A 25,624-nucleotide genomic window follows, 5' to 3' on the forward strand; every position below is an offset into this window, starting at 1 on the left:
AGAAATTTTTACATACTGCTTTGTATTAGTGTTCATAAATATTTTCATGTTCTTTTTTCCTCCCTTAGCTAATGTCTAAGATTCATTCCCTTCTCTGACGTTCACAAAATGAACACTTAGTTAAGACCAACTTAGGTAATTCTGGAGTCTGTAAAAAGTCTGAATATTTTTAAAAGCTGGATATTCTTTAAATAGTAATTGATTCTCAGGAAATACCATAAATTTTCATCTTTTTGAGTCCATTGGCTCTCTTGATTTTCTTAAGTTTGGTACCACCATTTCTATGAATGCATATTGGTGTAACATGGTATTATCTTAGTTCTATTTATATTCTGATTCTAACATTCAGTTTAACACTGTTCTTTTAAAATCTTCGATATTTTCTAATGTTTGATTTGCAAAGTTGAAATTTGTTTTTACTTTAGTGAATTTGTTTTACTGAATTTTACATAAAGCAATTCCTTATTAACTTGTAAATATTAAATGTATCATAGTATTCAATTAGAAGACATAATCCAGTTACATGTAACAGCAGACACTGAAGAAAAAATTATGTTCTTCAAGATCAGTTCTGCTTCCTGAGGACAATGGCCTAAATTACCTCCAGAGATAATTTTTCTTATGTAACAAATGCTTCCTTCCTGGAAGCTCAGATTGTTTCCTCAGATACAGAGATCCGCACATGTGGAAAGTGATAGAATGGTAAGAGAAATGAATACCAATTTACAGGTCATGTCTGAAGCATGCCCAGAAAGTTACACTGCATACTGGACTGGATCCCCTAAGTGTACAGGTAACTGTTACTCAAAAGCCCAAGTTAAAAACAACTTTGAAAGGTTTTAGTGTCATTTAAATACTCTCCAGTAGTTATGTTTTCACAAGGTTTATAACTACTTGTTTCACTCTTCAGTAGAGCAAAATGCACAATGTTAGAGCTTAAGAATTATGAATTTTTCTACACATTTAGGAAACAATAGATAAAATATTCATGATATTCAGTTCTTGTGTTTCATATTCAGATCAAATCACATGATGTCTGGAATAAAATATTTTAAAAATCATTAAAAATTTACAATTAAAATCGCAAATGCTAGGAGAGCACAGGCACAGTAGTCACTAAAGATTTTCTAATCTACATTTATACAACCTTTAATGGCTGGTCGGCTTATAAAATAATATAATGTTTATAAATAAGAATATAATGTTTATGAATGTTTATAAATATAATGTTTATAAAATAAGAATATAATGTTTATAAAAATAATGTTTATAAATAGAATTCTTAATTTAAAAAATTTAACTTACCTCATTTGTACTTCCCTGTGGCAAAGGCAATTTAAAAGGGAGAAAAGAAACGTATATATCCTGCTTCAGTAATGGCATTATGATATTCAGCTTTGTTTACAATATTAATTTGTGCGCATTTAAGAACCAGTACTCCTATAGATATTTTTTCTGTTTAGATTACATATTTTATATGAACATTTTGAAGAGCCCAACTATATATCCCTTATAGGTTTCAGCATCATATTCTAGGAGAGCTTTGGGATTTACCTCAAGTAACCCTCCTTAAATCTTTTGAGGTTGAGGGGCTATTTGAGACAGTAGCTCAAAGGATCCAATTTTTAATTCATTTGTTTCCTATAGTGCTACCATTAGTTTATCTCAAAGGCACATGGTAAATCGATTTACCATTACAATTATGTTTTAAAGAGAATTGTAGCTATTATTTGATACCTCAGACCATAATGTTCAAAAGTCTTAACTCCAAAATTTTGTGAAGAATCTCAACTTTAACTTCACGAAATTCCCCGAAATTTTCATAAGGTAACTGAAGACACTTCTAGAATGACATAGGTAATTATCGGTCTAGGTGTGTTTCTACTTGTCTCCCCTGTCCATAATCAATTATTTGAACAGTGGACCATGGTGACCCTGACTCCCTAGGTTATAGTTAATTGGACCATAAAGTACAGCTGACCCATGTGCAGCTGATCTAGAAACTGACCTGGACTCATGGCCTGATGTAAATGTCTGGTTCAAATAGAGATAATCTGAAGCAATCAGATACTGCTTTTAGGAGTTTATACTAAAAGAGACAATGATACAACGACTTATGATACCAGTTTGTATATGCTACCCCAAACCAATGCTAGTCAGATGATAGGTTATAAGTATTAAGTCAGGTTAACATATAATCGAGTTACAATCAGCTAAATAAAAACTGTTGTTTCTTACACTTAACGGCTTTAACTTTTAGGATAAGAAAAGTAAAAACACTGCCTAATCCATGTATTTTGAAAAATATTGAAATGTTTACTGGAAAAGAGTTGTGCAGGACTTCATATACTGTTTTACAGTTAGTTGTATCTGGCCATCTTGACGGATTCTGAAGTTCTTGAAAACTGGGCCCCAAATATGTTCATTTGTATATTTCTAAACATCTACATAGTGTCTGGTACATAGATGGCATTCAAATGTGTGCTGAATTTAGTTGGAGAGAATTAAAAGTGTTCCTACCTGGTCCCACAGGGCTGCAGCCACCTGGTCTATTACAGCTCCCAGCTCTCGATATTCTCCGGAGTACCGGATATATGCCCAGGTGCACAGGGTGATAAGGGTCAGTCCCATTATCATATTACATAGGCTAGCTATGATGTCCAAACCAATGAATCCTGTCACACCAGCAATCACATATGTGATAAAGATGACCACAAACAGTGTGGCTGGAGTACGAGCTGCATGGAAGATGTTTTTGCTATCGTTGTGCTTGATATACTGGATGTAAAGTTCATCTATTTCAGTCTCCAACTGCTGCAGGTAACGCCGGCTAAATTCCTCCCCACCCATCTTCTTCACCCCTCGGAATAGCTTCACAGATTCTTCCTTAAGCTCCAGATGTTTAGTTTGAAGGTCATTAGGGGCCAGAAATGGTTTGTCACCACCACAAATCTGTATCAGATGGAGAAGTATTATTTTTGCAGTGCAAAGGAAAATTAGGAACTGTATCAAAATTTTTCACTTAGCTAAATTTGTTAGCATACATTGATAATCAGAAGGAACCTGCATATATCTTTTATCAACCCACATCTTTCCATAGTTCATATTTATCAATTTATCAGGCATGACTATAAATGGGACTGGTACTTTACAGTTGACTTACATAAAGTCATTCTTAATTTTTATTTTCTTTTTGACACGAGAAAGAATATCCCAACAATTCAAGTTCCTCAAGGCGAAAAGGCATGACACAAAGTGAACTGCAAACTGAGTTCATTTACAGAATGAATCCAAATTCAAGAAAGCTAGTCCACCTATGAAATTTTTTCTAACTGCACTGAAGTAAGTTTGACCAATGACGTTTAAAACAATAAGCGATGCTATAAAGCTCTAAAGTAAAATTGTTAAAAACATTTTCTTTGGCAGTTTCACTGATTTTTGTTTCAATGGAGCCCATTCAGTATTTTCTTCAAAAGACTAAATGGAAACTAAATGTTCCTGGACCACATTTTCATTTTTTTTTTCAGAAGTTACAAGGGAATTCTCAGTTACTTATACCATTCGCTTCGGTTATTTAACTACATAAAGGATACTCTTATTCTAACTACCCTTTAGTTATGTCATAAACATCATTTCATACACTATATTTCCCTTGATTCTAACGGTCCATCAATTTTGAATGTAATTTTTATTTTGTAACATTTTCAGGGGGGAAAAAAGGTCCTATCACACATTAGTGGATATATATAATAATTATGAGATGCATCCTAATTAAATTGGCCTTTGAGATTTAATTTGTTTTTCCTAACATTTTTAAATTTAAGATAGAAATATTGGAATTGTGGAATGTAGGGAGGTATAGTGGAGAGGCAGCTTATGTTATGTTAGCCAATAGATCTTAAACTGGTGGGAAGATCTGGCAAAAATAAATAAAAAATGTGTCTATTAGAGATAACATTTAAAATATTTAAAGTTGTGCATACATAGTGTTGTTTTTAAAATATTTTAGGAAGACAATAAATATAAATATGATATACACAGGCCGAGAAAGAAGTCAAAGCCACCTCTTTGCATATGTATACTACATAACTTAGAAGAAAAAAAGAATGAGTTCATGGAAGAAATACTGATTTTATTTAAAACATCATTTAAAATATTATTTCTTACCTCTTCCATTTTTTTGTTGTATGTATCCTTGGCAGTTGCCACGGCCGCTAAGTTATTAGCTTCTGCTGTGGCCTTTGGATAAAGTACAAAATATGATGTAAAATGGAATTCATGTTTATTAAAGTTCCACAGGCATTTCTCATTTTTGAGCATCATGTATAAGAAATGTGCGAGAACTCAGTCATCAAATAATTTGAAAATGTTGAAATATTTCCACTACATTTTTAAAACTTAGTAAAACTAAAATTTCAAAATGTATAATACATATAAATTTACTCAATAAACTATAGTTCTAAAATGAATTTTCATTTGGAAGATTTTTCCTCTTAAAAATATTTTTAAGCCTCTTATCAAATGTGGGGGGGGGAATCTATAAATCCAAACACATGTGGAATTTTTATGTCTGTCGTCCGTCCATCATCCATCTATCCATCTATCTATCATAAAATATGGAAGAGAAGAGAGATGGGAGAGAGAGAGAGGGAGGGAGGGAGAGAGAATATGTCAGGTTTAGGGACTGCTACTGATAGAACAATGTATCACTGATAACAAGAAGGGAGTATTAAAGAACAAAGAAATGTTTAAATAATTGAGGAAAAAGCTAGTTTCTCCTTTGTAAGTGTTTATTTGGAGAGACCTTTTGTTTAAAACCTGGGCTTGCTTTTCTACTTGTTACATGTGTGAATCTAAATCATAGTATGAGTCTGTTTTCTAAACAATAATATAAGTGTATCTCAGCACAAGTGAGGCTGGTATACGTGTATGTGAAAATGTTTAGCTGAACACATAACACATAAATCATTCTGAACACATTCTGAACACATAAATCATTCTGTCCACTATTTTTATATGTCTAATTTCAGACAGCCAGATTGGAGCAGATCTTTTGCTTAGCATAGCATAAAGCTAAGGAAAGCTTAGTTTTAATAAGTTTTAAAATGTCATGCCTCCTGATTAATAAATACCTGTAACATGGATTTGGGATGTGGTAATTCTTCACCTTGATAGATCTTTATATAAGCCTAAAAAGCAAAAAAGAAAAAGACTCATGTTCAAGTAATTCCATTCACTATTTCTCTAATTCTGTTAAACTGTATTTTAAGATCTAAGGTCTTGACAGTTCAAAAATATAAGGTCTTGGCAGTTTCAGGAACTATCTACTTTTTCTTATACTTTAATTCCTCCTTAGTTCTTGCTCCCTCTTCCTGAAAAGCCCTTTTCATACATTTCCACTTGCCAATACTACTCTTCTTAAAGGCTATCTCACTTCCACCTCCTTTAAAACTTTCTCAGATCCCTCTGCTAGGAGTAACCTTTCTTTTTCAGTTACTCACAGAAATTTGTACCTGCTGATTTCATAAGCTTTATGGAACAGATCTGTGTAAGGGTCCCGAATCTCCTACTAAATTGTAAGCTTTTCCACAGCATTATGCACAGTAAGAAATTTTAGATAATATGTCATTTATTGCTGAGAGTGATGAAGGTAAGTAATCTCATGGGAGGTATATGACTGCATTTTGAATATTTTAAAAATTGATATTTTAGTCCTTGGAGCATCAATACACAAATTAGATTGATAACTGAAATTCTCCACTATATATGTGGATTAGTTTTAAAAAAAAGAAAAATGTTTTATTCAGTGCTACCTGAGGAAAACAGGTAAATGCAAATTTAAAGTAATTCCACTTCAAACTGGCTCTTGGTGTAGAAGGTGGAAAATGTGGAAGTATTTCTGCAGTAGGAAGGCAATGTATAGCCCTTTGGAAATCTTCATAATGAAGGTATAATTCAGTATAGGTCATGACTGAGGACTATGTGGTATGGACCTTGGGAAACACCCACCCCCCTCCAAAAAATAGACTCTTTCAACTTTTAGATACATCGAAATATATTTCCCTCAAGATAAAAGGGAAGAGTAAAGTTACCTCAAGGAGTTTTCCCAAAAAATAATTTCAGAAAGTAAGTTTTCTTGGGAATCTAGTAATTTTTTAATTTTTATAGAGTCCTCATACCTTCGTCCCCATATTATGGAGTCTATAATTTTTGTTGTAGTAACTGCCTTCCAAAACATGTCAAATCTAAGTACTCACAAATGCACTAGAAATGAGAGTGATACCTTGAAGTACTCCACCAGACCTCGGCAGGTGATTTTGTTCCCATTGATCTCTTTAATATCTAGGCTCTCAGGACTAAGTAGCCAAGGAATGAGTATTTTCAAGTTTTTGATGAATTCATCATCTATTTCTACAAGTGAAAGCAAATTCATCATTATTTTAAAAATCCTATCCAGTCTTCCATGCCGTACAATAAAACATCCTTTGATTTCCTCCATTTCTTCATCCGTGATAAAGCCATTATTCACTTTCCCATCAACTAAACTCCTGAAACCCACTTTTCCCAGGGTGAATGATCCTCATTGCCCATACTTCTACTGCTAGTCTTTCTAATCTCCACTTCAATTACACAGTTATCTTCTATATATAAAACAGCATTCTTTTTTTTCTTTTTTTTTTAAGGTGAGGCAATCCTTGGTTGACCTCACAGATTGCAAGGACCCACCTTGTCAGCTTACAATCCCTTATTTATTTATTTGTTTGTTTGTTTGTTTTTTAAGCCTATAGCAGCTGGTTTTCCTAGGTCATCTCCCATCTAAGTACTAACCAGGCCCGACTCTGTTAACTTCCAAGATCAGACGGGATTGGGCTTGTTCAGGGTAGCATGGCCGTAGACTAAAACCACTTTCTTGATATTAAATGTTAGACGAATAATCTACACCCCATTCACATAACCATTTCATGTATTCTGATGTAAGTCTTGTTTGTGGTTTCATATACATAGGCTCATAAATTGGGAAAAAGCCAGATATTTCCTGGCCGAAAAGATGTATTCAGAAAATGTATCCCCAAATTGTTCTGTGTTGGTGTGCTCACTTTGTGAAAGGTATGCAGAACTCGGTATAAGTGTGGTAACTAGAACACGAGTTCAAAAAGATAGTGATGATGATGATGCTACCCCTAGTGGTGAAACTCAGCAACACAAAATAGCATGGCAAGAAAAGGCATGGAGGCCTAACAGTGAGCATATCAGAGGATGTCTGAATTATTTACCTATTATGTTTGTCACAAGTGATTACATATAACCTATGTTATAGTATTACAAATTTATCAAAGTAACACAGAAAATATATCATCAGTATTACAGATTTATCAAAGTAACACAGAAAATAATACTATTTTATAGTATTATAGATTTATCAAAGTAACACAGAAAATATATCAACGTGTATATGTTTAAAATATACACATTGATAATTCCTTAAATCAGTATTTCAAAACAAACCAAAAAACACACATAATACATGTAAAAAGTAAGATATGTCCAGAGACTTGATAGCTAAGTAAATGCAGTAACTGCCTATAATTTTTAAAAATCTGAATTTCAGCAGAGTCACTTGAGTTTTCAGGCTTTGGGATTGGTGATTTCTGAGGTCTTAAGAATAAGGATGCAAATCTTATGATTGTGTTTGCACTTTCCCTGCTTGTTTTTATAGTCTCAATATACACTGAAATACTAGTTTACATAAGAATTCATGTTTCTCTTCTCTTGCTTGCTACTTTTATGACATGCATTAGCATGCTGTTAGACATCTATCAGACTTATTTTGCTTCATGTTTTGTACGGCTTTGAAATTTCAGCGCCCAATGTTTATGTCTACTTGTATAGGAGATGGAAATGGAATTATGGAAGTATAAAATTGGAATGGAACAAGATACACTTTAATATCTAATGTAACAGTAATTGTGGTAATTATTAAAGTAACCTGCATATTTGGTTAAAAATGTGTCCTGAAGATGGCATTAGCCATGGTCTAACTTTCTTCTCAGAGACCAATGCCAGGCATTCCAATTGTAGATTCAGAAAATATGAACAATATATTCATAACATACACAAATGGTGAGCTCTTGCTAACAGTATTAGTTGAACACAGTAAATACATGACCCAGAACATCTGTAGACCATTCAGATCAATTTGTCGAAGTGTACTAATCAGTTCTGGCCCACTACAAGTGTCCGATTAATATGTGTGGGTGGTTGATCATTCAAGATAATGTCTTGTTTTCATCATTTCTTTCTACAAGAGTAAAACCTTGCCAGGAATTCAAGGGCTAGGCCAAAGTGGTTATCTGTCAAAAAAATCAAGAACATGATACATGCTTTAAAAGAACTCCACAGGGCAGATGTACTGGTATAGTGCTGCTCTGTAAATTAAACAAGGAAGATGCTTTCTTGGGATTACTTGACTCTGATAAATCACTAGCAACAGCTCTTTAAAAATAGTCACCTTGCGATGGTGCTTGGTTATGCTTTTTCAAGTCTTAACTGGAGCTGGTAAGGATGTAGCTCCACAATTTATGGTGTGGTTACTTGGTTGTTCTACTTGGGGCACTGTCACACTGAGCAACCTCATGAAAAAGGTAACTCCTTATAAATTTAAAGATTGGATTTGCTATGCTAGGGGAGGTATTCAGTAAGCACTTGGTGAGAACTGGCTGAATGTAGCATGAATGGATGTGATTCGGTACTTCTGATTCTTTTGATTTCCTATGTGGAAAGCAATTAAATTAATACCAATTAAATATGATCATAGTATTGTAAGTTTTAAATAACACTGGAAATAGTAAGATAAGTTCAATAATGGGAGGAGTCATGAAAAAATAGTAATTATAATGATCATTACTATTGATAAGAACTTGAAAGTTATCTCTATAAGTATGTAAAAAGTGTACGAGAAACTATTATCAAAAAACAATTTTTGCACAATTTTTTATTTAGAGACATTTCTTCCCCAGAGGCAAGCACTCAGATGCCAGCCCTCTGAAGAACAGCATGGCCAGTAGACAAGACATCCTAGACAGAAATCACACCAAATTATAAGCTTCAGGATGGTATGGAAAAACAATGTAGACAACAGACTATCAAAACTGCCCACAGAGAAACTGAGACAATGCAGAACATTTCCACACATGGAGGGATTCTGCAACAGTCCTACAAAAAGCCTCATCAAAATGGAACTTTTGATGGGAAACTGAAGCTGCCTTTCATTGCTCTTTCTCTCAGGTTAGCCACTCTGGTAAACTCATAACTTATGGGTAACTATAAACCAAATGTGTAGGTCAATATATGTTTAGATGTAAGTAAAATCTGATAAGGAACAAATTTGTTAAAAAGTGTAATTCTCTATCTGCATGATTTGTCTTACAATCTCTTTCTGAGATCTTTCATTCCAAAAAGTATCAGTTAACTTAATAACTATAGCTGTATACTACAGGAATGGAAGAAGCAAGAGTACCTATTTTTTTATGCCTACAGCACCTAGTCTCTGTAGGTGGTCTCCCATCTAAGTACTAACCAGGGCTGACCCTGCTTAGCTTCCAAGATCAGACAGGAACAGGCTTGTTCAGGATGGCATGACCATAGACACCAGACTACTTTTTTGTCCTAATAAAGGGCTGTTGTTGAAAGTCTGCCCCTCCTTTGCTTCTTTATGGCTCTCCCAACTCCAAAGAAGAAAGAGAGGCCTTGTGAGAGCCTTCTTTTTATGTAATTTACTCAAAACACATTGAAGCCATTAGGTAACTGCACAGTATCAAGAGGTCTGTGTGCTCACCAATGGGTTGGAATTTGTAAGTGATACGATCCTGGAATCCATGTATTAATAGCCTACTTTTATTTGTCTATTATATAAGAGTAAGATAATCTAAAAATGTATAAAAACAATGCTGATGATTGAGAAATTTGAAATTCAATCTATGATACTAACTGCCATAGTTAAATATAAGGTATCTGAGAATAAATGTGTGGATATAGAGGAAAAATTAGCTTTGCTTTTCAAACCAATTCCATAAAACTGGATCCAAGTTATGTTGTCCTTTTTTTAAAATGTAACTTTAAAGACCTTTGAGAACAATTGTGCTGAAAAGTTTATGTCTCACCACCCCTGGCACAATGCAGAAAGGCTACAGTAAATTAACCAAATGTTTGAACTAAGTGGTGTACTCAATACTAGGCTAACAAGTAAAAAAAAGTCAGAAATGTCTTTATACTACCTTGTATAACTACAAAGCAAATATCTAAAGACCCGGTGATTATCCACTAGGAAAGATTAACTTCTGTTTCCCCAGACCCCTACCCTCCACTCTCTTCTTCTTCTTCTTCTTTTTTTTTTTAACAAGTTGAGTTCTTTGGAATCTTAAATCATTAGACATGCCTCTGTTTAAGAGAGAATTACATACTCTTAGTATATGTACTATTGAAAAACAAATACTCTAATGCTTTGGTTTTTAAAAAACTGGTCCTCGTCCAGAAGAGAATTTCATTTTTAGTGAGGTTTTTAATAATTTATAATTAAATTCTTTTGTAGCAGTATTCAGCACTGTGCAATATTTCAATCTCTAAGTCTATAACTTAATACGACATCCCAAATACATAGGCATCTATTTTCCCCTTAATTTAAATAAGAAAAATTAAACAGGAAGACGTTAAGGAGCTTTTCTCAATGCACACAGATGAGCAGGAACCTCTGTGAGGGAGGGTTACTGCCTCCCAGGTGAACACAGGATTTGTACATACTCGGCACCCGTAGAATCCCACAGTTCACCAAGGAAGCACTTTAGCATCAGCCCAGGATTCCCAATTTTCCTGACAATTTCTAATCATCAGCCTCATATCAGCTGATGAACTAAAACAGAAGTCATAAGCCCAGTGGATAAAATGACATTTTTATAAACAGACTAAAGTGATGTAAACATGTTCACTAAAAGACAGACAAACCTTTCAGTTTTCCATCAAAGTTTGGGTTGGTAGCTACTTTTAAGCCAGGATGAGGTAGCAGAAAACAGGAAATTTTGGTGAAACAGGAATGGATGTGTTTTCGAACATTCTGTAGTTCTTCATGCTGGTTCCCTGAGACCTGCAGTAGTAGATCATTCTGAAGTTTAAATTTCTTTCAACATAAATTTAACTCCAAAGAATTCTGTGGCAACCTTATATTTGCTATGTCAGTCTGGTTCCACAATGATAAAATAGACATGACAGGGCTGATACTAAAGAAAGAATAAAGTCTTGGGTGAATCTGCCACACAGCCCTATCTCACTATAGCATACATATGACATTATTATTACAATGAACAAATTTCTATTCTTATGCTAACTCGGTTACACCTTCCCATTTTTTTAATACAAATTAGTGGGGTTTTACTCTAGCTAGTTCCTAAAAATTCCAATTTTAATTTATAGTACTCACAGGAGACATGAACAGATCATAATGTATTTCTACCTTCTTTTCAGTAGATAACTCAAGACAGCTTCTTGTTACCTAGTAGGTATACATTTAAATTCTAGAAAGGCACCTAAATGGTTGGGTGTTTATTTATAAGCTAAATTGCCCCTTTTTTTCACATTTATTTGACAGTTAATAGTACAAACTACCCTAGAAGTAACTATAAACCTTAAAAAGTAAGTTCAGAGATCCTGACTATAAAGGAACTTTTTTCACTTTTTTTTCCAGATTTCTTGGTAGTTATTTTTTGATAATGTAAACGATTCATTCAATATTGAACTGTCATGAGACAGAAAATGGAAAGTCTTCTAATTTCACTTTCTGTGTAGTAAAAAAATGTTCTAAGATTGGCTTTGAGGCTTTCAAAATTAGGTATTTCAGTTAAATTAACTTTTAAACCTCTATTAAAACATGAATCCAGATATTGCATTGTTTGTCTTGAACAATTCTTCAAATTAAGTTTGTTTTGGGGAATACATCATTGTTTTATAGATAGCTACAAAAGAACTCTTTATCTGTATCATAATAATTGATATTTGAAAATTATAATTCTAAAAGTATTTTATTAAATATCTATCTTAGTTTGTTCATACAGATACTATGAGGATCAAAAGAGATTGTGGATACTGAGTATCTATTCGGCAAATCATTCAACAAAAATAATTCTAGATTAATACTGGTGAAATTTCATGTACCTAAATATCTAACAAACCTTGAGGCGTTTTTCCAAGAATTTGGAGCCACCATCAGATCCATATGAAAATTCATATGGGAAACTCCAGTCTCGAACAAGAAATATCAGACTCTAAGAAATAAGAAGAAAGGATTGATAAGGAAACTCTAAGTTGCCTTTGTTTTTTTTTTTTTTAATTTTATTTTTAGTTTCAAGTATACAGTACATTGGTTAGACATTTATATAATTTATAAAATGATCCCCACCTCCCGGTTTTTTAATTGAAATTAATTAAAAATTATTATTGTCATTTGAATAGTATTCTTTACCACATTATGGAATTAAAAGCAAACATAAAACCTTTGAAAGTTTCCAAGCAGTCTCTCCCCTATTAGATCATCCTCCTGTTTCCACTAAGGGAAAATAGAAAGATACCCCAAAACTGACTATAGTTACATAGTGCCATTCAGCCAGTTTGAGGGCATCTCTGTCTTTCATCACTTGGTGGGGTGCATTCATCTTGGTGGTTTTTGAACAGCTTTTTATGAAGATTAAAGTTTTATTTGAGGAAAGTTTTCTTTTATTATCTCTTTAAATATTTTTCATCTATTACATTTGTCCCTTTCTCTTCATCAGGGGCTCTCATTATGCATACATGGTATGCAGAGAGGTGGGAATCCAGGTTTTGTGATGCCAGAAGTTTATACTATCTGTGGGGGGGAGGGCTCAATAAGAAAATAACACAAAGCTGCGTTTGAAAGTGAATATTTATTTATAATGAGAAAAATAAATTACAAATTCAGAAAAGCTGACAAATATCACTCCTCTTTCACACACACAGTCCAGAAAAATAACTAACATATTTTTGTAATACTTTTTTTCCTACAATTTTTGGCTGCAAAGGATTTGATCACTTCAGATGATGATTTTGAAATATTTTCTGTGAGAAAGCTAATTCAGTCTTTCCTCTGACAAGGCAAAATTTTTATTATAATTTTTTTTTATTATTGATAGTTCAGAAATGTTTCAGATTCACAATTTATTTGTATTGTCATGTACATTTTTAGTTTCCTCATCTGTGAAATATGGATAATAATAGAACATATCTCATAGGACTACTAATATATATGAGGCATTTAGAACAGCGCCTGACACATAGTTAGCACTGTTAGCTATTTGATTTTTATTTTAATAGCCACTCAATATTTTAGCACATGGATAGACATTAGTTTATTTTGCCATTCTCCTAGATGTTTTCCAGTTTTTCCACAATTCTAAGAAATGTACTGATAATCATCCTTGAAGCTGGATATTTGTTCACATCCAGAAGGATTTTTTCAGGGACTGTGTTTCCCAAATTAGAATAACCATTAGAATTATTTGGGAGGCTTTTAAAAGTACAGAATTCTTGGGCCCCGTCCCAGACCCATTGAAACCAATGTAATAGTAGCTTTCATCTATTGAATGTCTATTATATGCCAACCACAATACCAGGAATTGTACACATGGTATTTCATGCATTCCTACAACAGCCCCAAGAGATAGGTTATAATTTATTATTCTTTTCAGAAGAGATTATAAGAACCACCTCCACTCTCATCTGACATAAGTAACTTGCCCAGAGTCACACAGGCAGAGATGGAAGAGCTAGCTAGCACTTAAACTTTGGTCTTACTTCAAAATCCCTGCTGCAATGTACTCCAAAATTAAGTATAAAACACATAGTTTACGATTTGAGGGCTGATTAAAGCATACTTTTATAAATTAGATAATGTAGGAAATTGAGAAAAATTAGAATATTTTAATGAAATTAGCTATCTTTAAATTATCTTTCTAAGTTTATATCTTCTGAATTCCTAACTGAATCTTTCAGTCTTGCCCATTAAATATTGTTATGTCTTTTAATTCTCTTTTAATCTACAGGTTCCTCTTCCATCTGTTTTCTTCCCTTACAGTGCATCTGCTGAAGAACCTAGGAATTTGACCTGTAGAGTTTCCATAACCTGGACCTTGCTAATTGCATTTCCATGGGGCAGTTCTTTTGTCCTCTGGATTTCCTGCGAATTGGCAGCTGGATACAGAGGCTTGATTTGACTCAGGTTTTATTTCTTTGGCAAGACTATAGGAAGTAGAGTGTCCTTTTAGCTCTCCTTTGGTGAAGTTATATCATCTTTGCTTATCTGAAGCTCATTCTTCAATAATTTCTAATTAAGGGCTCATGGGAACAACATTTTTTGCATTCTTACATGTTGGTAACAGTTTGTGTCCTTTCTACTTGAAAATCAAGTTTGCTGGATATAAAATCCTTGGCTAACATCTTCTTTCCTCAAGGGATGCTTCTTAGTTTGCATTGTGAATACTTCTTATTTTGTTTCACTAAGGTGGAGCCCCTCCTTTATGTGTATGTGTGTGTATGTGTGTGTGTGTGTGTGTGTGTGTGTGTGTTTTTGTGTGAGTCTTGTGGGAAAAACACAGGTTCTACAGGAAGAGATTTTAAAAATACCTATGTCGGACAAACAGAGACTCAGGGACATGGACAATGGACTAGTGACCAGGGTAGGGAGGTGGGGGAGGCGGGGGGAGGTATGGGGTAAAGGAGATCAAATATAGGGGGATAGGGGAGGATGAAGTGGGTAAAGGGGATCAAATATATGGTAGCTGAAGGAAATTAGACTTTGGGTGGTAATCACACAATAGAATATATAGATGTCAAATTATAATGTACACCTGAAAATTATATAATTGTATTAACCAATGTTACTCCAATAAGTTTAATAAAAAATATCTATATATAAAGGTAAAAATAAATAAATAAAATAAAAAGACCTATATCTACCATCTTAATAGACGCCTAATTTTGTCAACAATTTTGTCAAAATAAAACATAATAATTTGTATTCAGAACATTTATACCTAAAACATGTATTCTGAAAATAGAGGTTAGCTAGGAAGCAATTTTTTGCAAAATAGAAGTTCATGAACCAGGATAAATGAAACCAAGTATGTAGATTTGGCTATATTTTGCATTTTTCTTAGGCGATTTTAGTCTCATTTCTTGGTCTTTTTCACTGGGCATCTTCTCAAGTCAACATGAGGACCATGTGTAGGATCAAATATGAAGTCTTATTTTTTCAACAGCAATCTATATTCTACCCATCTATGGTGTCAAATCCCCAAGTTCCCTGCCTTATGCTCCCATCCAGTGATATGCTGGTAAACTGGCTCTCCCAACAACAAAACATCTTGATATGTAGCATTTGACAATTTCCGTGGTATAAATATGCCCACTGTGATTGAGTTCAAGTTATTAACTGTTTAATAATTGGCTTACATAATTCTTGAATGTTTATTAATTAGCTCTTATGAACTGTTATGAGTTAGCTCAGCAGACCCACTGGCCCCATTTCCTCCCAAGATAATTTGCATGCTTGTATTACATTTATCATGTAAGGATTTCTATGAATCTCAGTCCTTATTTCAAAAGCCATCAGTTTTCCACACTGCTGAATCTTGATTTATTCATACATATGAGTAGAGATAAAAATCAAGAATATGAATTACCCTAATTTTCTCAGATACAAATATATGAAGTCATAAATATTTTTTTAAATGAATTAAATCCAATCAGGCAACTGGAGCAAATGATGGACCTGTTCTGTGTATATCCTACAAATAATCACATATATTTTTTGAATCATGAAAAACATGATTTAGTCTTTATTAACTTCCCTTTGGAGACTATATGTTAGAAAATTATTCAAAATGAGTGTTATATCACTACTATGAGTAATAGTGAAAAAATATCGCATGCTCAACAAGTGGGAAATGGCTATATAAATTATGGCATATTAATATGGTAATAAAATACATAGCTATTAATAATACAAATACGTGGAATATATAAATATGTGTTTTATATTGGTTATAGGGATGACATAAGTTGACATCAGTATCAGTGAATTTTCTGGAGGAAGAGGGTAGAAGTGGTTAACTGCTAAGAAAGCTTGCTCAATTAATTGAACTTTTACTTAAAGGTTATTTTATTTTGGAATTTTTTCTCTCTATGCTCTTTCCAATTTAAAGGTGAAACATTTTGCTGGATCTTAAATGCTCTGATATTTGAATATATTTGCATTTTATCTTTTAATTTCATGATGTGTAATAATTTTGGTTTGAATTTGGTTGCTTTAGTCTTAAATATTATTAAGTATCTTTGAAAACCACTTTTGCTACTTAATGAGTTTCATATTTCAATTTCAGACACTTAGATTTAACAAGTCCAAAACTGTTTTAGGAGTCACAGTTGACTCATTCAGTCAAAACTTTTTGGCATTATGACATTTCATAATGCCAACAGTTTACCAACAAGTAATGATCTCTTAAAGTTTTTTCTATTGTTTGTTTTCAGGGTTTGTTTGTTTGTTTGTTTGTTTTACTCAAAGCAGTAACTCTATTAATTGACTGATCTATCTATCTAGCACTAATTGGTCTCTTTTGGTTTTAGTATATCTGGCAAAGAAAGAAGCAGTAACACCTGCTGATAAGACTGAACATTCCTTTCCAGAATTTACAATGGAGTTCTCCAGTCTATGCCAATGAGTCCTAAGAGTAACAAATTCAGAGAAGAGAAAAATCAAAGCAAATAGTGTAATTACCATACAACACTTCAACTATCAACCTGACAAATGATTTATAAAAAAAAAAAAAAGATAGATCTAGTAGACATTGTAAACTATGTAGAAGATTGTAAGCAGAAACTGGTTTATTCTACCTTGCCTCCTCTCCCCACCCCCTTGCCCAGACTTAAGGGAAGAGATTCATACTCCTTCACTCACCATTATCTCTCCAAGCAAAGGCCTCTTTTTGCTTTATCATATTTTCCCCAGATTCCCACTTCCGTTCCTCAACTGTGTATGTAGAATGTTTTAAATAATCATAAATAATATCATGTTATAGATCTCAAATGTTTTTGCTGCTTAATTCAGTATGAATTTTAACACTCTAGTCATGCTACTCTATATATTTCTGGTTCACTGCCTTTGGATATTGCAAAATATTCCAGTGTATGCTTTTCACCATATTTTAAGTATCCATTCTTTTAGTGATGGACACCTAAGTTGCTTCCAAGTTCCCATTGCTACTTTATCAATGCTCCAATGAATATCCTTATAGACTTCTCCTGCTTCGCAGAATGGCTGCTCCAATCTGCACTTTCACCAACAGTCCTGGTGTTCCCATGTATCCAAATCCTAGCTATCATTTGCTGTTAACCCCATGTTTTACTTTTTTGCCTACTTAATGAGTGTAAAGTGGTATCCCATTTTAATTTTTACCTGATTGTCAATGAGACTTGACATCCTTTAAAATGTGCGAGCCATTCAGGTTTCATTTCTGTGAATTGTCTATACATCCTTTCCTCTGTTTTTTAAAATATAAGTTTATCACTTTTGAATGTTTTGCTTTTTTAAGACTAATTTTTAGAGCAATTTTAGGTTTACAATAAAACTGAAAGGGAAGTACAGAGATTTGGTATGTGCTATCTTTCCCTTTGTCAACATCACTCACCAGAATGATGTTGATACCATTTTTTACCAAGAATGAACCTATATTAACACATCATAACAACTCAAAATCCATAGTTTACCTAAGGTTCACTCTTACTATGGGTTTGTACAATGGGCTCATTTACTCTGAGGGAAGCCTGTTGTGAGCAACCCTATGGAAAGGTCCATGTGACAAGGAATTGAAGCCTCCTGCCAACAGCCATGTGAGTGAGACTGGAAGTGGAAATGGACCCTCAATCTTCAGAGAATGTCTCCCTGGCCAGCTGCTTGAGCATGACTTCATGAGACTCTTAGCCAAAACCACCCAGGCTAAGTCAATCCAGATTACTGACCCTCAAAAACTGTGTAAGATAGTAAATGTTTATATTTTAGGATAATTCGTTATGACAATAGATAATATAGCTCATTTTAAATTATTTGCAATCTGAGTCATTAATTCTACTTTGCCTTTTATCAGTTGTTCGGATTCCTTCTGTGCTCAAATTCCCCTCAGTGGGTGATTCATCTTGGCTGATGATGTGTATCTGCAGGGAGGGGCTAAATTATAGGTCTTAGTTTGAGCTCCCTCTAATAAGCCTAGGCTGAAGCCATCGTGCTTCAGGTGGACAGTCTTGGGCATTTAAATCTGTACCTTCTCCAGGCAACTGTTTTCAAGGGCTATTTGACTTAGTTATAATCTCTTGGTTCTTGATATAAAAGAGGGACAGGGGAAGAAGGGACCACTGTCTGCTTATACCACCTAATCTGAGCTCAGATATCGCCCTGATGTTATCCTGCTGTCCCCAGCAAAGGCTGAGCTGGTTGCTATTCTTCTGATACTCAGTGGAGCACGTAATGGTTCATGAGCATCAATGTGTAAGGAAGAAAAGAACACCCCCCTAAACTTGCCCCTCTCAATATCCTGTCTCTGGTGCTCAGTAGCTTTTGCTATGGCTTGCACCCATCTTCTATTGTCTCAGGAGTCTTGTTTGTTTGCTTTTAGGTTTAATGTTTGACAATTTCTTTTGGTCTCTGTGACATCTCTAGGGTCGGGTTCAAGAGAGAAAAGCTGATATTTTTGCAGAAACCAAAATCTCATTCTTTTTATTTTTCTCACTTCTTTTTTTAAAAAAATAATTCGTTAAATTTTTTTTCTCCATTTTTATCTCCTCCTTGCATCAAGTAACACTAAATAGACATTCGATCATGCTTCTTAAATGAAATAAAGAAAAAGAGAAAGAAACATGATCCTCTCAATTAATTAAAATACCTGCATATGGTCTTTAGGAAAATCTAATAAGAATTTAAAATCATTTTACCTCAACTCACCTGAAATGGCTTCAGGAATGTTTCTTCCATTGCCAGCCTGCCATACTCAGTGAAAAGCTAGAAGGAAAACCATGCAAATGTGCACATGCACACACACACATGTACGCACACACGCGCACACACGCGCACACACACACACACACACACACAGAGAAAACTTGAGTATCTGCAAAGTTTCACTTCTGGGCTTTCTTCCATTCATATTTTTCCCCTAGCTGTAACATAATATTATATTATTAAAATTAAAACATTTTAAGGAACTAAGTATTAGATAAAACAGAGCTACAGTAATTAGATATTTTAAAATTATGACGAAGTATATTTAAAAAATAAAGTTCCCATTTTAAAGCTAACACCTTTTGTATCTAGAATATTGAACAATTTTTTGTAGGGAAGATGGGGAGAGAGAAACATGTTAAATGACCTTTCAAAGTAGATCCTGCATAATTAGACCAGAGAGCCATAAACTATTTAGTATATATTTACAAAAGTTATTGCCTGAGGAATCTTGATGACACGATGGCCTGAATTGTTACAAAGGCACATAGGCATTTGGATTAAAAAGTGAAAAATCAAATACACTGCTGTTTCTTATTTTTTATTGCTCCCAATTGAGAGGTACCATAGCAGTTTTTGTATTGCTAGAAATGTAAGGTTTTGGAAAACATAGACCTGAGGGGGTGACTGTGACTGGACCTCTGGTGAGAGTTTCATTGAGAGTGGCCAAGTGGGTTTCCCCATACATACACAGAAAATGCCACTTCATACACAAGAATAACAAGCCATAGTGGCTTCTCAGAGCTGGGAAAGAATGCTGACACAGAAGATTCGCATCCCTGACCTGTTTCGAGTAGCTTCCATAGTACCACACTGCCTTTCCTGTGGGAGCTATGGGAATCTAGAAAGCAAAGGGTAATTACTAGGCATCTTATTAAAGTGATTAAATAAAAGTCTGGAATATCATATCTAAAAGGTAGCTGGTCCAGGGATTAGACACTCTCATTAGAATCATTTACTAACATAAATTGAATTCACAGTCTTTTGTGGAAAATTGGGATATTGTTATTTATGGGAAATTTTGTAAATGATCTCAAAAAAGATAATTTACTCAATATCAAAGTCCAAAAATCAGTCCTTTTTAAGAAATCTTTAAACTGGTATTGAACAGTGCCATGTCATTAACTTGGAAAGTAATTAGCTAGGTTATGACACAAGCCTGGAGAAGTAATCGTACTTATTATAAGAAACATCTAACAATTATTTGGCATACTTCCTATTTGTCATAAATGGTCAGTGTGATGTACAAGAAATATATTTGAGAGTAATGCTGGGTGTGAATTCAAATGATATATCCAATATCACAGACTCCCCTGCTTTTATCATCTTTTGTAATCTGTTAAATTTGCATGTGGCTCTTATTGCCAAGATAAAATAATATACTGAAAGCAAAATTTTCTATAAAATATACAGAGGGAAACTATCAGAGAAACAATTGGTTTTTGCTATGTAACCAAGCATAACATGAATTGAAAGCAGGAAGTGTCACAGAGTTATGAACTGCCTTTAAGAAGTATCTAACCTTTTACTTACTTGAGATTTAAATGGTTTAGAGGGTAGGAGCTCCAAGCCCAGTCGGATGACCACATTTGTATTCCTGCTCTACCACTAATTAGCCACATAAATTTAAACAAGTCATTTATTTCTTTCTACCAAATTTTCCTCACGTACAAAATATGAAGTATAAATTAGGTGTTACTGAGGTCTCTTTCAGGTCTAAAACAGAATTCTTTGAGTTATCTATCGTCAGGTAGCCCCTCATAGTTCTTAGGTATAAAATGGTCCACAGGAAAAAAATCTGGCATACAACCAATATCATACTAATGATTATTAAATTCCTAACCTTAAGACTTCAACTTCATATTTTGGGTCATTTTTAAATCTAAGATTCTTTTTCCACTCTAATTTGCCACATATTTTCACACACACAGGGCTGGCAGCAAGTAGATTTCAGAAGCAAAGGAATTTACAAACTAAATTAGAAAGAACATAAACATATAAGGCTGGAACAAGAAACCTGAAAATAGGACACCTCCATTTGGTTATGTTTCCAAATCTTTCTGAATTGTGAAGTTTTCTAAGTAAAAGAAGCCCCAACAAAATCCTGAAGTTCTGCTATACATGCAGAACTTTTGAGCTATACATGCTCAAAAGATTATGAGATATTGAAAAAGAATATAAATATTATTACCTGGAGGTGCTGAAGATCATCCTCCTGGACATTTTGAGATAAGTTATATACCTTGATTAAGAAATAAAGTTAAAATGAGAAAATAATTAGCATCATCCTAAGCATTTACTTTGTCATTCTCTACTTTTCTAAATATCAATTGTCATAAACTTGAACTCTTACATACACTCTTGTGCCATGATATTTATAAGACCTTATGAGAGGAGGAAAAAAAGCTTGAGAGACAACAATGTACAATGATCATAAAATTGTTCTAGAAATGCAACAGCCACCTGCTCTAGAGGCAGGATATTAAAATTACTTTATGAACCTATTCTAACAGTCAGTCAATAAAATACTCCCTCTTACAAGCACATAAAAATAATGGCAATTTAAATTTGAATAACTCATACATAAAATTGTCTTGAAAAATTATGTTGACTCCTTCGCAGTTGATTATCTTAGTTATGTCTATAGACAGTTTCATCATATGGAAGTTAGTTTCTGAATATCATGCTCATGCCTTTATACATATGCATTATTACTTCGAGAACAGAGCACTATATTAAGGTGACATTTTTAGAGGGAGATAAATATCAGTAACATCAAAGAAAAGTTGAGGATGTGTATATTTTTATGTACTAATACAAACAGTATACTTTGTGTACCTATTTAAATAACATCGCTTCTCAGATAATAACAGTCATTACCGAGGACTTAGATTTTTCAGTGAAAATATTCAATGTCTTTAGGTAAAACATAAATAGTAAATAATACATATTAAAAAGGCAAAGTCAACCTAGTTTTAACTGGCTTGTATTAAGAGCTTATATTTACGAAGAAATTAGATATTAAGTCAGTATTTTAAAGGCTCATTCATTTAAGAACGTATACTGTTAAAAGCCAGTCAATCATAGGTTATAATCATGGCATTTTATCTTAAAGTCCTTTATATATAAAAAAATTCAGTCTTCCTTCTATCCACCCTCTCGCGGTTGTCCTAACCACACAAGATGCCCCCATTGCTGGTTCACTAGTTCTATTCTTTCTATTTGCTTATCACTTCAGCCTTGACTTACTCATCCTAACCACTTTGCTTTTCCTACCTTTTTAAACTATCTTACCTTTCTCTAATGGTCTGTTTCTTGTCTACTATCTCTTCTTTTCAGTAAAAAGAAAATATTTTAAATTTGTCTTTAAATCTGTTATGCTTTGTGTTCTACGGTTATAGTAAAACTCCCAAGGACATTCAGGACAACTTTTAAAGTCTATAATAACCTCAAAAACAACAGTTAAAAAAGATAGAGAAAGAAAAAGGAAGGGAAGATAAAAATTTTTATAAGATATTTACTTTCTTAAATGTATGTTAAGATGTTTCTACTAGCTATTTAAATAAAATTTTGCATTTATAAATCTTGCTTCATTAAATATAATTTAATGTATCTACACACATTATAAGATTTAATACCAGTAAGTTTATTGCAGGCTTTAAACAGAAAAATATTATCAATAATATTGTAAATCTACTTTCTGATGAGAGTAGGCAATTTAAAAACTGATCAGAAATTACATTACAGTAACAAAAACAATTCTACTCTTATAGCAATCATAAACACTGGTATGCAAATTGAGCCAAATAATATATATGGTTTAACATTTCTGTTGTTTGTTCCACTCCCACACATATGTAGAAATACACATATTCATATTTTTAGGTAAAGAAACATCTATCAAAATGGATTTATTTTATTCCATACCTGTATTGAGCTGATCATTGTGCTAAGGGCAAATACTGTGGCCGAATCTCTCAAAGTTGACTGACTATCAAAGGTTCCCTGAGTATCCATCAATAGCACTGCAACCTACAGGCAAGTAGAATGCATTATTGATAGTTTATAGAACTTGTAAAGTATTAGGGTTACCCCAAAATTAACACCATAAGAACTAAAGTAAACCATTAATAATGAACACTTTATATTTTACATGTGCCATGAATACCACAGAAAATAAAAAATATTAATTAGCTACCGAGTACTGTAATGATTACTTTTCACTGGTAATCCAACATAACAGAAACAGCACCGAAGCAAAGTATGTATGTTAGCCTGCTGATCTGCTTTTCTATAGTCTCTGTGATTTTGCCTACCCTGAGCACTAGAAAGGTTAATAGGGAACATGCAATAAAATGCTACCCACTTTCTTTTTAAAATTCATGTCAAATAGCCAAAAATTAGTTTTCAGAAGAACATTTTTGAGGGTTCTGAAGAATGGTAATTGTTTCAAGTGAAAAATCTATTTTCTTGGAGAAGTTCACATCATACCTTTTTACCATCAGGTTTATTGATAAGGAAGACCTCACTCCATATCTGGATTCCCGTGGTCTCTCGTTCAGACCCACCTCTCCATGAAAAACCAGTCAATGGTTCATTGTAATCTCCAATCCAATCAACTGACTCCTATAAATTAAGAAAATCTATGATACAGAACTGATTATGTGGTATAGCATTTTCCATTCATCCATTCTGTTTCAACAAATATGCACATCTATTGTATTGATACAATTTATTTATTCATCCAAAAAGTAATTACAGAGAAGCAACCATCTGCCACATTTTATGCTAAGTCCTGGGACACAAAGATATTCTAGACTTGAGGAAGCTCATAGCCTAACAGGGAGACAGACATGCTAACAAACCATTGAAATGCAACATATGCATGACAAAATAGGAGTATATATTAGGCATAAATGGAAACATAGGAAAAGAAATAACTAACTCTTGATCAGGTAAGACTTCACAGGAGAGGCGATATTTGAGCTAAGACTTGAAGGATGCTTAGAAATTTTCCAGGTAAGCAAACTTGGGGAGGGCATTCCAAAAATAAATAAAAAAGATATGAGAGAGCATATTATATCAGAATATAAACAATAATATATACAACTGTTTTGGTATTGGGGGAGGAGGGAGTGAATAGTAGGAGAGGCACCTAGTAGTAGGTGCAAGAAAACAAAAACAAAACAAATCTGTTATACTTTAATCTGAACAAATGCTATTTAACACAAGCAACATGACAAGTGTTATTATTTCACTCTAGTGTTTATTTAACAGTTAAAACTATGAATATGCCTAAAACTGTATAAGCCCAAAGAATGTATACTAATTTTGTTCATTCAATTTTCTTGTGTTAAGTAGCATATTAATGTTGGCATGCTAGAAATAATGATAAGAGTTTTGCTTGTTTTCAAAGCCTGAAGTATTTTAGTAGTTCTGTTATTGATTTGTTTGAACTGACGCAAGAGATAGATGTTAAAATTGACATTATGAAATTGTTCAAAAATAACCCAACTATAAAAGATCAATCTAAAATGGAGAATTATGGTAGAAATACATACTACAAAGTTTCTTTGGATAGTGTGTCTATTCTGCCTCTATGTTCACATTTGCATCAGAATTGCTAGGGGTAAAAGAGTAGAAAAAATACTGGTATGCTCTCCACTCTCAAACCTCTGTTCCTCAACTCTAATCTCCTATTTATCCTATGCTTTTGGTTTATCCTAGGTAGCTTTAAAATCTCATTTCTGTGACATACTGTTGTCTCAAGTGTCATGGCACTGTTGGTTGCTTCTGGGGGTAGAGCAAGGGTGAGAACCGAGTAGGAAAAGATAAGAGAGAACTTTCTGGGATAAAGGCAAAATATACTTGATAGGGGTTGAGGCTACACAGGTGTATGCATTTTCAAACAAAACAAAACAAAACTAAACACAATGTACATGTGAGATTTGTGCATATTACTATATGTAAATTTTACAACAAAAGAAAAAACTAAATAAATACTGAAGTATTTAATAATGATGCATATTGAAATATTTACAGGGGAAGTATACTGATGTCCACAAAGGCAGGGTGGAATGATGGATGGAATAGCTGGAGACACAAATGATAAAGCAAGAGTATTATTAATGATAGAATCTAGGTAGTGGATACTCAGGTGTTCACTGTAAAATTATTTTAACTTTGTTGCATGCTTGAAAAATGTCATAATAAATATCAGGGGAAATGATTATGATAAAAAAGTTATGACAGAAGTTACTTAACATTTTAAACATTATAATATGAAGTTTATAATCATATTACTATAAAGTATCTATCTTTAGAAAATTTTTTAAAAGTTATGTTCTAAAGGAAATGTAGTGAAATGGCTTCAGACAAAAGTGGCCTATGTAGTTTGGTGCCCAAAGTACCAGTAGGAATGATTGGACCATAGCATTTATTAACTAGTTCATATTTAGGGTACATAATAATAGAAATGGAAATACTGTTCACTATTAAATAAAAACACGAAGTGAC

General features: G+C 33.5%; 1 protein-coding gene across 13 annotated transcripts in view; it reads right to left on the reverse strand.

Annotated features, from left to right (window-relative positions):
- ATL1 (atlastin GTPase 1) overlaps nucleotides 1–25,624 on the reverse strand; it is a 37,162-nt gene that overhangs the window by 1,491 nt on the left and 10,047 nt on the right. For 8 of the 13 annotated variants that reach the window (XM_039865156.1, XM_039865157.1, XM_039865154.1 and 5 more), the window contains exons 3-14: nucleotides 23,600–23,734; nucleotides 23,036–23,140; nucleotides 21,300–21,350; nucleotides 19,893–19,949; nucleotides 19,052–19,108; nucleotides 12,219–12,311; nucleotides 10,999–11,137; nucleotides 6,284–6,411; nucleotides 5,133–5,189; nucleotides 4,168–4,239; nucleotides 2,521–2,952; nucleotides 1,306–1,320 (exon numbers count right to left, since the gene is read on the reverse strand). In XM_039865156.1, the coding sequence (XP_039721090.1) occupies nucleotides 1,306–1,320; nucleotides 2,521–2,952; nucleotides 4,168–4,239; nucleotides 5,133–5,189; nucleotides 6,284–6,411; nucleotides 10,999–11,137; nucleotides 12,219–12,311; nucleotides 19,052–19,108; nucleotides 19,893–19,949; nucleotides 21,300–21,350; nucleotides 23,036–23,140; nucleotides 23,600–23,734 (1,341 nt within the window). The remainder of the gene's footprint in view (nucleotides 1–1,305; nucleotides 1,321–2,520; nucleotides 2,953–4,167; nucleotides 4,240–5,132; nucleotides 5,190–6,283; nucleotides 6,412–10,998; nucleotides 11,138–12,218; nucleotides 12,312–19,051; nucleotides 19,109–19,892; nucleotides 19,950–21,299; nucleotides 21,351–23,035; nucleotides 23,141–23,599; nucleotides 23,735–25,624) is intronic. The other 5 variants (XM_039865160.1, XM_039865161.1, XM_039865159.1 and 2 more) reach the window with 3 other exon arrangements.

This window comes from Pteropus medius, unplaced genomic scaffold (assembly GCF_902729225.1).
Source record: "Pteropus medius unplaced genomic scaffold, Ma_sr-lr_union100, whole genome shotgun sequence".
NCBI classification, from domain to species: domain Eukaryota; kingdom Metazoa; phylum Chordata; class Mammalia; order Chiroptera; family Pteropodidae; genus Pteropus; species Pteropus medius.